The sequence below is a fragment of the Arachis hypogaea genome, chromosome 8 (assembly GCF_003086295.3).
Source record: "Arachis hypogaea cultivar Tifrunner chromosome 8, arahy.Tifrunner.gnm2.J5K5, whole genome shotgun sequence".
Lineage (NCBI taxonomy): Eukaryota > Viridiplantae > Streptophyta > Magnoliopsida > Fabales > Fabaceae > Arachis > Arachis hypogaea.
Window position 1 is genome coordinate 39,649,935 of NC_092043.1, and position 12,113 is coordinate 39,662,047.

The 12,113-nt window shown below is 29.1% G+C and overlaps 1 protein-coding gene across 2 annotated transcripts; it reads right to left on the reverse strand.

Moving 5' to 3' along the window:
* Positions 1 to 1,394: 1,394 nt before the first annotated feature.
* LOC112707415 (beta-glucuronosyltransferase GlcAT14A) lies at positions 1,395 to 5,362 on the reverse strand. Of its 2 annotated transcripts, none has more exons than XM_025759149.3 (5): positions 5,212 to 5,362; positions 3,939 to 4,664; positions 3,763 to 3,838; positions 3,401 to 3,516; positions 1,395 to 2,274 (listed from the first exon to the last, which is right to left on the reverse strand). In XM_025759149.3, exons 2-5 carry the CDS (start codon positions 4,504 to 4,506, stop codon positions 1,775 to 1,777), a joined length of 1,260 nt encoding a protein of 419 aa, XP_025614934.1. In that variant the 5' UTR covers positions 4,507 to 4,664; positions 5,212 to 5,362; the 3' UTR covers positions 1,395 to 1,774. The 2 variants fall into 2 exon arrangements, with proteins under 2 accessions (XP_025614934.1, XP_025614935.1); XM_025759150.3 differs by lacking the exon at positions 5,212 to 5,362 and adding an exon at positions 4,978 to 5,131.
* Positions 5,363 to 12,113: the final 6,751 nt, after the last annotated feature.

The window sequence follows — 12,113 nt, forward strand, 5'->3', positions numbered from 1 at the left end:
CACATATTGTATTAATTAATATCTTTATTGTTATTTTATCTTTTTGTTTGTTACTCTTTAAAATTTCTTTTTTGTATTATTATGGGATGTCAACATATCGCAATATATTGTCTTTTTAAAATAAAAAATAAATTATATTTACATCAATTATGGAGTGTAATACTTATATCTATAGATGAAAGTCTATTAGTTTGATGAGCTTACAGTGTGGCAAATTTTGATTCCTTTAATGTTTTTACGTTACAGTGCAATTGCATAGTTAGAAGAGTTGTATAAAGTTATTCAATTTGAGTGGGTGCGCCTTTATGAAAAAAGAAAGAATATTCTACCTAAAAAAATACTGAAATATTCTAAGAATATGTAAATAAAAAATATTTAAAAAATAATGAAAAATTAGTCTAAAATAGTTCAAAGTTACTATCCTTATATTTTTTTTAATTATTGTTTATCTTATTTTGTATTTTTTAATTATTATTGAAATCATTAAATAATATTAGATGTAATAAGTGGTTAATTATAGATATTATATACCTAAAATTATAAACGTTAAATTAAATAAAATAATTTTGGATTATGTTTTTTTAACATTGTTGATGTAAATATAAGCAACTTTTAATATTAACTAGGGATCTAAAAGTTTTTATAAACTTTTAAAATGTAAAGATGTAATTAAAAATTTAGTAAAATTATATAAAATTTTGGAGTAATTAAACCTAAAAATTAAAATTGAAAATTGAATTTAGACCCTTGGTTTTTGTTTTCATTTTAGATAATTTAGTTCACTAATATTAGCCGACTCCTGTGAAATCTCAAATCTAACTATGTTAGCCACTATTTGTCAAATGATATTGGCCTTTTCATAGTTTATGGAAGATTAGAGTATTAAATCGTACAACCCAAATGCCTTTGTGCATGCTAACCAAAATGACTAAAAATAAAGTAAAACAACAAAAAATCATTCGAAGTCTATTTATGAATTTCAATTTGAAAAAACTATCATTTTTGTATATGAATATTTAAAACACTTGTAAAATTACCTATATAAAAAATGAGTTTCGTACGACAAAATTATTCAATTGCATTACTAGAAAGCTTGGTGAGTTTTAAATTTGGCTGTTGAGTGATAATAGTTTGAAGGTTTTGTTCTTGGTTTCTTAGAAGAGGTAGAAAGAATTGGATTGGTCAGAGAAGAAGGCGTAAATGGTGACAGTGGTGGTGAAGAAGATAAAAGTAATTTTAAAATTTAGAATAATCTTTTGGTATTTGAATATTTTTGTCATACGAAATTCATATTTTATGGGTATAAAATAATTATTTTTTTAATAATAATTTTGTCAACATTCTAGATATTTATGGGTAGAAATGGCAATATTTGCTTTCAATGATCATGATGCTTATAAAAGAATTTTGAAACCTTTATATTAATAATAAGGACCTACAAAAAGAAAGATGGCAATATCATGATGCCAATCTTTTTGTTATGCATAAAATGTTCACAATGTGGGATTGAAATGTTTCCCAACTATCTTATGAATAATGTACACCTTAACTCCAATCTCATGAGTTATGTCCCTACTTTGGTGGCATTCTATCCATTCCATATGGATAGTCGATTTAACCTTTGTTAATACGTTCATAAACATTAATTTATGCACGTGTAAAAAAGAGACTAAATCGACTATTATGAATCAGGAATATGTAATTTGTATATAAAAAAACGCCTTCATTTGTCTGGTTCTTCCATCTCAAGCAATATGAAAGCTCCCAATAGGATCTAGATACACTGAAACTTACTGGATTTAGCATTCAAAACCACCTGCGAAACAAGGCGATTAAGCCTTTCAGCTCCTGGACCGGGTTTGAGGTTATATATGTCCCCAAGCTCAGTACATTCTGGTTTTCCTGAGCACCAACCTCCCATTGTGAATAGTCCAGGGCTCCTATGTAGTAATGTGTTGTCTATCAAATCAAGAACAGGATCATCTCTAACGAATTTCCTTGCAAAGGCGGCACCACTAGCGATCATTTTGTCTGTGTCCTTGATGGTTAGGATGTGGGGATGCTGCTTCGGAGGAATGTCCCAAGAAATATAATGCAAGTCGCTGTTGACAACAGTTTTAGCCATCTCCGGCGAGTTGCACGCAACAGTATGGAAATAGCCTTCCGGGGAAGAAACGTAATTAGTGTAGTACATGAGAAGGGTCCTTGGTAGATTATCCCATCCCCAGATAACATATTCAACAAATTCGTGCGATAAAATCACCCATGCTGAACCTAAAATGTAGCAACAATAATTCATAAAAAAATGGAAAGTGAAATAGAAAAAGAGTCCTACTTACTAGGTGACCAACAGTTATTTGGCCAACATGTTGCTAACACTCATAGAACATCTCAAACATGTGTCATGTGAGCGCAAATTATATTGATTCATGTGTGCATGTGTTCATGTAAAGCCTAATAGAATGTCAAAAACATAGTGCATTGGTTAACTGTTTGAAAATTAGCATCTCATGGACCGAAAGAAGAAACTATAATGCCATATTTGTATACTGAGGTAGAAGTTGTTTGGAGGAAGAGAAAGATATATAAATAGACAAAATGTCTCTTTCTTGAGATAAAATTTGCCTGATTTTCTACCGTCTCAAAAATTGGGACAGCGAGGATAGGAATAGAGACACAATTTCTTTTGTTTTGTTTCTGTCTCAATGTCTTTGTATTTTCTGTCTTGAAATAGCTAACATTACCGAATACAAGCTATAAGATAGCGTTTGTTTTGCAATATTGGGAGAGAGACTGAGAGACTGAGACACAGTATCATGTTTGTTGGCTCAGAGACTGGTACTAAAATTTCTGTCTCTGTCTCTAAAATTTCAGTATTTCAGTGCCTCCAAAATGTAGGGAAACAGAGGACTGATATTTTTAGAAACAGAGACTGAAACTTTAATAACATTTTATACCTAAAATACTCTCATTTTAATTAATTAATTTCAATTTTATTCTTTGTGCAAATTAAATTAGAATTTTATTCTTGTTTCAATTTTTGTCTCTCACTTGACACCAAACAGAATACTAAAACTTATTTCAGTCTCTGCCTCTTAGTCTCTGTCTCTCAGTCTCAGTCTTTCAGTATCTATCTCTCCACCAAACGCTACCTAAGAGAACAAGTTTTTGAAGTTGATCATGCATACATTGTAATTGTGCCTTAAGAAGCTATCTCTTATAGATAACTTATTGAAGTACAAGAGCAACCAACATCTCATCAACAAAAAATAAAAAGTTTACACAATTTATTTCTGGTTTCATTCTCTTAGTTGACTATCCTCCTCCAAATTAGCATAAATGAACCTTTAGAAAAGTGTGATCAAACTCAATCATTACAAGATGAAAAAAGAAAACTAACCAGTGAATAGTCTAAATGATGTTGGCAAATTTCTATTAGGAGTGACCCAAAATACTTCAGATTTGTTTGACTGGTAAAGCCCTGGATCAACAATCAAAGGCATCGCTCGTTTTTTCCTGCACAATGTGGTCCAATTCGGGATCATGTATAAAAGCAGGTTCAATCAAGATAATCAAACTTGAGAGTTCACCTAACTAGTGGAACTTTGGTAAACTAGAATCGTAAAACTGAATGCTTGAACTCATAGGAGTATACATGTAAATCCATAAACTAGATAGGAGACCCAATCAACTAGGGACTTCGATAACCTTGGGTTGTAATGTTGTTTATGTCAGGGGGAAGGAGGGAGAAGGAAAACTTACTCCTTCCATCGTAACCGACTTGTGTGCTCAATGAAGTTAAGATTTCTATCTACCTCCAAGAAAGTATATAGAAGATCTGCAGAATCATACACCTGTATATTAGTCTAATAATCATCGAGCAAAAGAAGCTTAAAAATGGCAACAGAAACATTTCTTCTATAAGCCGAACAACTAACCATCTTGAGTCACAAGAGGGTAATCTGAAGCACTGAGATTAATAAACCAGTCCCAATCTTTGCTTCTCTTTAGAAGAATGGCACAAGCATGAAGGGTAGCAGCAACCATGGTTGGTCCTGTGTAAGTAATAATGTTTGCCTTTTGAATCACGAAAACATTTCCCCTCTCGTTGAAGATATGCTGCTTCTCAACTCTCAAAGTAAGCTCATTCCTTTCCTCTACCGAGGACTCGAGGTCCAAATGAAGAACATAGTGGTTTAGCGGATGGTAAACAGCATGAAGAGTCCTCCAAATCTTCTCCAAATCGCCTTTCGAGCCCGCAATGAAATAGGCAAACCGGGGAATCACAGGACCAGATGGAGCTGGAGCAGGGGCAACCTTTCTTTCCATGACATCGGTGGTTTCGTTTGCTTGATGAGACGGGAGAAAGAAAAAGAGTGAATTCAGGGAGTGAATTGAAGATGCAACACCAAAGCTTGAGGTCACAACAAGAAACAATATGCAAACAGCTGAAGTTATTAGGAGAGGGAACAACCACTTCTTCTCTAAGTACAAGGACCCCATCATCTCTTTAATTAGAGCTTCAGGGATTCTTATTCAATTTTCATGAATCACTGAAACATATAATGTTTTTCCAATTCACCATCCATCATCAACAGCCACTAACACATACATATTTGGAATCCTCTTAAGTCTCCTCAATACTCTCTTCCTTTGAATAGTGTCTGTTCAATGAATAAATGAATCGATCAATAACAAAGTAACAAACATGAAATTAAAGAAATTCAATCTATACCTACTCTTTGATCATTCAGTAAGGGAACCGAATCATTAAAATATATTACAGAAATCAACAACTAAAGTAATTGTTCTTATCAAACCAGCTAAAAAGAAAAAGAAGATTTTTCTAAATCTGTTATTGAAATGAAAACATCATATCTAGAAAAACACAAGGATCCAAAAACGTTTCTTTGATAAACGGATGATAAATTCATCTCGAAAGAAAGAGGGAAAAGAAAAACTGAAATGGAGAAATACCCGGATCAAAAGTTCAAATTTTGACGAGCATTAACATTGAGAGAGTAGAAAAGAAGACGAGAATCGTGAAGGGTAAGTAAGTTGCAGGAGGAAAGGAACAAGAGCTGAAGGTTTAGCTCATAATGATGATCATGGTCATTATTATATAAAGAATACATGCAGCTGGAAAATAACATGAATTAATAATAATATAAAGTGGTTATTAGTTTTAACGAGAAACAGATGAACGTGAACCTGCGTTGTGTTGTGATTGTGATGGAGATGGAGATGTTAAGAAGCATCCACGTCTAGGAAGAGAATAAAGATTATGAGTGATGATTTCAGATTTATTTTTTGTTAAAAAGGAAAACAGAAACCGATGAGAAACCAGTTTCTTATTTTGGTGTAATCTTGTAACTTTCTTTGCTTCTCAGTGCTTCATTGAACGTGTCGCCAAATTGGTGTTTTTTTTTTTAAAAAAAAATTAATTTATTATTATTTTATTTATGTTTAATAACCAAGTTTGCTCTTATATTTCTTTACGCCAATTTAATAAGAATTTAAGTAATGTGTATCCTAAAAGCATATTAAGATTATTATAAATGAAAAAATGTTTATATTTGAGCTTACAAAATATGTCTAATTTATGTTTTTATTAGTGGACAAATTATATTCGAAATGAGGTTACACAAAGTCGATCTAACGGTAACAAATTAAGTACATGTGGTTTTCTTTATATGGGTTAGACAAACTTAAATATGGATGAAAAAGTACAGAGTATTAATATATTATTTGTTAATTTATTGTCAATAATAATTAATTATTATATTTTAAACACATATAAAGAGATACATCTAAAAAATATATTTATAAAGACATTTTTATTAAACACAGCTATAAAAAAGATATTTTTATTAGACACATTCACAAAGACATTTCTATTAAATACAGTTATAAATAAGAGTTAACAGATGTTGGCAGAAATGTTATTGATAACATAGCAGGATTGAATATGGATTTTTATAATTTACATTCGGCTTGATTTAGAGGGTAAATTAAATGCTCTCTAACTATTTCAATTATTACTGTTCTGATGATAACCAACTTAAATATGGAATAATTTTTATTCTGTAAGATAATAATCACTCATTATTATTTAAAGTTATTCTCAAATACATTTATATCTCTATAAAAGTATAAATATTTTAATTCTCAAATTTTTTTTTTAAATTAAATCTCATTTAAAAATTACTTAAACTCTTGCTGATTTAAATATCAAAATTTTTTGTAGATATTTTTTATTATTGTCTAGGCAAGACCGTTGGTAAATCACTAGTTCACTGAACAAGTTAAAATCCTTATCCTAGACATTTAGATTTTATGTTTAGGCCTAAATTTAATCTAGCTTCATGTAATATTTTAGAAAAAAAAATTCTATAAAGTGACAATATTAGTAAATTAATAAAATGATATTTTAATTATCTAAAATTTGTATTTGTAAATTTTATTATCTTAATTTAAAGGTAATTAATGATATATTTTTTTTCTAAGGTAATAATATAACTTTAGAAGAGTCGAATTCATATTTTAGAACATAAAATTTAAAATTTTTATTTTAATAAATATAAAATAAAATATTAAATTTTTATATTTTTTATTAATAAATTTAGTATATATTCTTAAGATATATATTAGTTAAACTAACCTTACTATATTTACAATAAAAATTAATTATTAAATTAAATTATTTATATAAAATATATATTAAAATAAAAATATGTTAAAAATGAGTTAAATAATATACATTTATATATAAATATATGATTATAAATTTTTAATATGCAAGTAATTTTTTTAGATAAATAGTGAGTTGCAAGAAGAAGTTTATGCATTAAAGTAGAGTAATTTATCTGTCGCTAAATTTATTTGTATATAAACTGTTGTGATTTTTTTTTGGTCTTGTCATGGGTAAAAGGGAAAAGTGGTTCAATATAATAAAACATGAAAAAGACAAAATGATGAAGACAAAGAATAATTTGATTGTGTATTTTTTTCATGCTGAAATACAAAAAACAATGCTATACCTATATATATAAACACACACACACAAAACTGACTGTGAACACAAAATAGCTAAACCAATAAAATCTTCTAGGTGATTCTATTAGCTGTCAAAAGATAAGTTAGCATAATTAATTTTGTTTATTAAAAAATTGTGAATAAGCTGTGAATGTTATAGAATGAGAAAAAGTGTGACAAAAAAATTTATTCAGGCTAAATTTATTTAATTTATATATAGACGGTTGTGATTTTTTTTTTTGGTATTGTCATGAGTAAGAGGGGAAGGATGATTATTATGTCCTACAAACTGAAAGGTAAAAAATGTCAAGAACATCAAATTTAAAAAGATTGAAGTAAAAGGGTTGAGAAGATAAAAGTTTAGTAAATGTATTTGTTAATTGATCAGAAGAATGTATAGAAAGAAGTTTTATCACTCTAATTTGAGTTTTCTGACAAATTAAATGATAATCAACTTCTAAATTTTAGTCTGTTCATGAAAAATCGGATTAGCTGTTATATGAAGAGTACTTTGACTATCATAATACAATACTGGTGGACGAATTGGAGAAATGTAAAAAAATTACAACATATTGAGTAACTATTGAAGCTCACAAGTTATACTAGTAAGAGTATGATATTCGACTTCGGTGGATGATCGGACAATAGTAGTTTGTTTCTTAGTTTTTCAAGAAATTAAAGAATTGCCTAGGAAAAAGTTATAACCAGTCAAGGATCTTTGAATATTGGGGCATCTCTCTCAATGGAGTCACTAAATCCAAGGATTTGAATTTCAAATTATCTTGAGAAGAAAATTTTTTTGTCAGGGCTATTTTTCAAATATCTTAACACACGCTTGGAAGCTTAAAGATAAGATTCAGTAGGAGATGCCATAAATTGACTTAATTGTTGAGTGGCATACATGATGTCTGATCGAGTAGTAGTGAGATAGATAAGTCGTCCAATCAAACGACAATAAATAAAAGGCTTAGGTAGCAAGAGGCTATTATCTTGATATAATCTTGTGGCACTATCTATGGGAACAAAGGTAGGTTTGGCACCTAATAAGCCAATTTTTCAAAAAATTAAGACAATATTTTCTTTGAGATAAACAAATCTCTTTTGCTAATTGAGCAACCTCAATACCCAAAAAATATTTTAGCGGATCCTAGTCTTTAATGCAGAGTGTTAGTGCATAATAGACTTAATGGCAATAAGTTTAGAAATAAAATTACCAGTAAAAATAATATCATCAACATAAATTAGAAAAATAAAGAATTCAGCACTACTAAATTTAACAAATAAGTTATAATCAAATAAGGTCTGCTAGTATACATGAGATAACAAAAGATTAGAAAGTTTGTCATACTACAAACGATTAGATTGTCGTAAATTGTATAATGACTTCAACAACTTGCAACATTGATTTAGTCAAGGAGATGTAATCTTAAGTGGTAGAGTCATGTAAACTTCTTTAGAAAAATTTTCATGTAAGAAAGTATTATTGACATTCAACTGATGTATAGGCCAATACTTCATAGATGCTAAAGTCAAAACCAATTTCATGATGGTAGACTTGACAACAGGAAAGAAGATTCTCAAAAAATTAACACTTTCAATTTTTTGATAAAGTTTTTAGCTACAAAGCGTGCCTTATACCTATCAACCGAACCATCAAGCTTGTATTTTGATACGATATGTCTATTTATAGCCAACCGACTTAACACTTGTAGGATAATCAATAATACACTAAATTTTGGTCAACTCAAGAGTATAAAGCTTATCTTTCATAGCTTTGCACCAATTAGAGTGAATATTAGCATTTTTAAGGCTGTGTTTGGAAAAGAGACTGACACTGAATTAAGTCTTTGTATTATGTTTAGTGTAAAATATACTGAATTGAGTTATGTCTCAGTATTCTATTTAATTTAAAATAAATATGGAGATTGAATGGTAGATTTGAAAAGTTAAATGAAGACATTTTTGATAAAAAAAAATATTATTAAAGTTTTAGTTTTTATCTCTAAAATTTTAGTTTTATGTGTCTCTACTTTTTAGAAGTATTGAAGGAATTAAAATTTTAGAAACAAAAATTGAAATTTTAATGTTAGTCTCTAACCACCAAACACAATATTAAATTTTAATTTTTCAATCTCAATCTCAATCTCCTAACTAAACGCTACTTAAAAGATTGTAGCTCAATATCGGAATATAAAAATAAAAGAAATTGATTATATATACATCAAAAAGAAGAAAAAGACATAATTAAAAATAAAGGTAATGAATATTTTTTTTTGTCGTAGATTGGACAATCCTCAATTCTAGGTACACAACATAATCACATACTCCTCACATATTTACCACATTTTTTTTTTTATTGCAATCGATCGGGTTTGAACCTGCAACTTTTGAAGTGAGAAAGAGAAGATATACCATGTGAACTAAGACTCATTGACAGTAATGAATATTTGAATTTGGTAGAAATCCATTTTAATAAGATGGCCCATTATATTTGGAAAGGAATGGAATAAGTTTATCTCTATATTATGATGAGTGAGACTCAATCTTTTTCAAAAATGCTACTAGAGTTTGTTGTTGAGCGGATTAAAACTAAATTTGATGTGACCTGCTGTGATTTATTTTTAGTGTTGTCACGGATGAGAGAGGGAAAATTATTTAATATATAATTATCAAAAAAACTATATGATACCATTTAAGAATGGTTATGTTTAATATTATTCCTGTAAAATTATTAGTAATATTTTATTTCAAAAGTAATTTTGTGAAAATGAAAGGTAAGTTAGTATACTTGATTGGTTAATTCTCTAAATTGATTTTAGATATCTCAAGAAATTTAGGTAAGTGAGAAATGCTAACAAAGATACCGTTGACCAACAAAATTAAGTTTGATCACTCAGACATAAGTTTAGGTGCAAACCGGCGATTTTTTATCCGTATATGATTGAATTTCAGGTGAATTACGGTGAAATGGAATTTTGTTATTTTCACGTATATGATGCATTTGAAAATTTGTTTTAAATTTGTTGGAAACAAATTTTGCAAATTTTTCACACACGCAATATGTTTGTTAGTATTTTCAGAAAGTGAATTCTATAGTGTCATAATTTAATGTTTAATTTATTTTTTATAATAAATTTTAAATATCTAAAAATTATTTATTTTTATACTTTTAAAATAAAATAATAATTTTTAATTTTTTGATAAATTAGATACTATTTTTTAAACATCATAATAATATTTTTTTAAAATCGTTCTAACATTTTCTATTTAAGAAAAAATAAATTCATCCCAACAAATTCTAATTGAAAAATATATAAAATAAATTAAAAAAGATAATTTATTCCGACAAATAATTTTTTGTTTAAAAAATTTTAAAATATAAATTTGAATTTGTCCCATTGCATTATTAATTTTGGAAATATCTCCGATGATTTCTTTTTGTCTCATCATATTTCTGAAAATCACCATAATCTTTATTTTTAAAGATTTAATCTCTCAACAAATGATATTAAATTTGTTTTTTAGCTTCTAACCGAACAGACTATCACAAAAAAACGGTAGAATTAAGTGTGGACAATGGGAGCCCCCAAAGTTTTTATAAAAATATTAGTTATAAGATTATGTAAAACATGATTAGAATTCAGTTGGCTAAATTTGTGTTCAAGTCTTAACTTTTTTATTTTTATTATTTTTTTTAAATTGATAGACTAATAGACTATTTTACTATTTTTGTTTTCAAATTAGTCGGACTAATATATTCATTAAAATAAACTTTTGTAAAATAATTGATAAAATAAAACTCATCATCATGATTATTATGATAATTACTTTATTTTTTTAATGCTATTTTATGTCTTATTGGTTTTATTTGAATTTTTTAACACAAAAATATTAAAATATTCTTTAAATATTGGTGTAGACTAATAAATAGGATGGCAGCGTAACTAATACCGGTGGGGCATTACATTTTTGCTTGTCCGATTTGAAACAAAAATGATTGATTACTATTGAGGTTTTATTGAAGCAATTAATTATATATAGGTTTTGGGTGCCATTCAACTTATTTCATTTCATCAGCTTTGTTTTTTCCCCAATTCCACCGTTCATAATTCAAGCCATTAAGGCAAAGCCAAAAATTGTAGCTATCAAAACTTCACATACCGCATCAAATTAAATCTCATCTCCTAAAACTTATTATTATAAACCCTTGATGATGATCTTTAGTTTGGCTACTTCATAAAACTTTTAATCCTACCATCAACTTAACAATTTTTTAAAAATTAGATTAAATTATTTATATATATCCAAAACATTATCAGTTTATCACACTATAACATATTCGTTCGTTATTGTCAAATTTACCGTCAAATTTAATATAAAATATTGAGTTAATTGCCATTGAATTTTTTCCGACACTAAATCTCACTATAAAATCGACACTAAATACTAAAGGGCCACAAAATAAATTTTAAAAAGATATAGAGTTACTATTGAATTATCCCACCAAAAATTATTAAACAAGCAAAAAATTAATAACCATAAATTCAGTATTATTTTACATTATAACGATAAATGTCAATACAGATAGTACAAAATAAATAAAATATCATGCAAAATAACAGCGCAAAAGATAAATACAAGGTGGATAATATAGAGGTAAGTACGATTTTGGTCCCTAAAGTTTAGCGCCAGAATCGATTTCGTCCTTCTTCTAATTTTGGATTTAAAATCGTCCTTAACATTTTTTTTCGTATTAAAATCGTCCTTTTAATTTTTTGGACAAAAATACCCTCATCACTACCAACATAATTACTTCCTCCACCACCACCACCACCAACACCAACACCTCCGCCACAACCTCCACCAACACCACCACCAGCACCACCACCAACGCCGCCGCCATCCCCCTCCCACCTAAACCCCTTCCCCCTCCCCCTCCCTGTCTCCCCTCCTCCCTCCCCCTTCCTTGTCTCCCCTCCTCCCTCCTCCCTCCCCCACCCCCACCCCCTCCCCCTTGTCCCCTTCTCCCTCCCCCCTCCCTGCCTCCCCTGCCCCTGCCCCCACCCCCACCCCCACCC

Bases quoted from the DNA above. Each gene is read 5' to 3' on its own strand.
- LOC112707415 (XM_025759149.3), bottom strand. From the start codon at position 4,506: ATGATGGGGTCCTTGTACTTAGAGAAGAAGTGGTTGTTCCCTCTCCTA. The intron at 3,839-3,938 runs GTTAGTTGTTCG...ATGATTCTGCAG, and splicing joins CCCTCTTGTGACTCAAGATG to ATCTTCTATATACTTTCTTG. The intron at 3,517-3,762 runs GTAAGTTTTCCT...CACATTGTGCAG, and splicing joins AGTCGGTTACGATGGAAGGA to GAAAAAACGAGCGATGCCTT.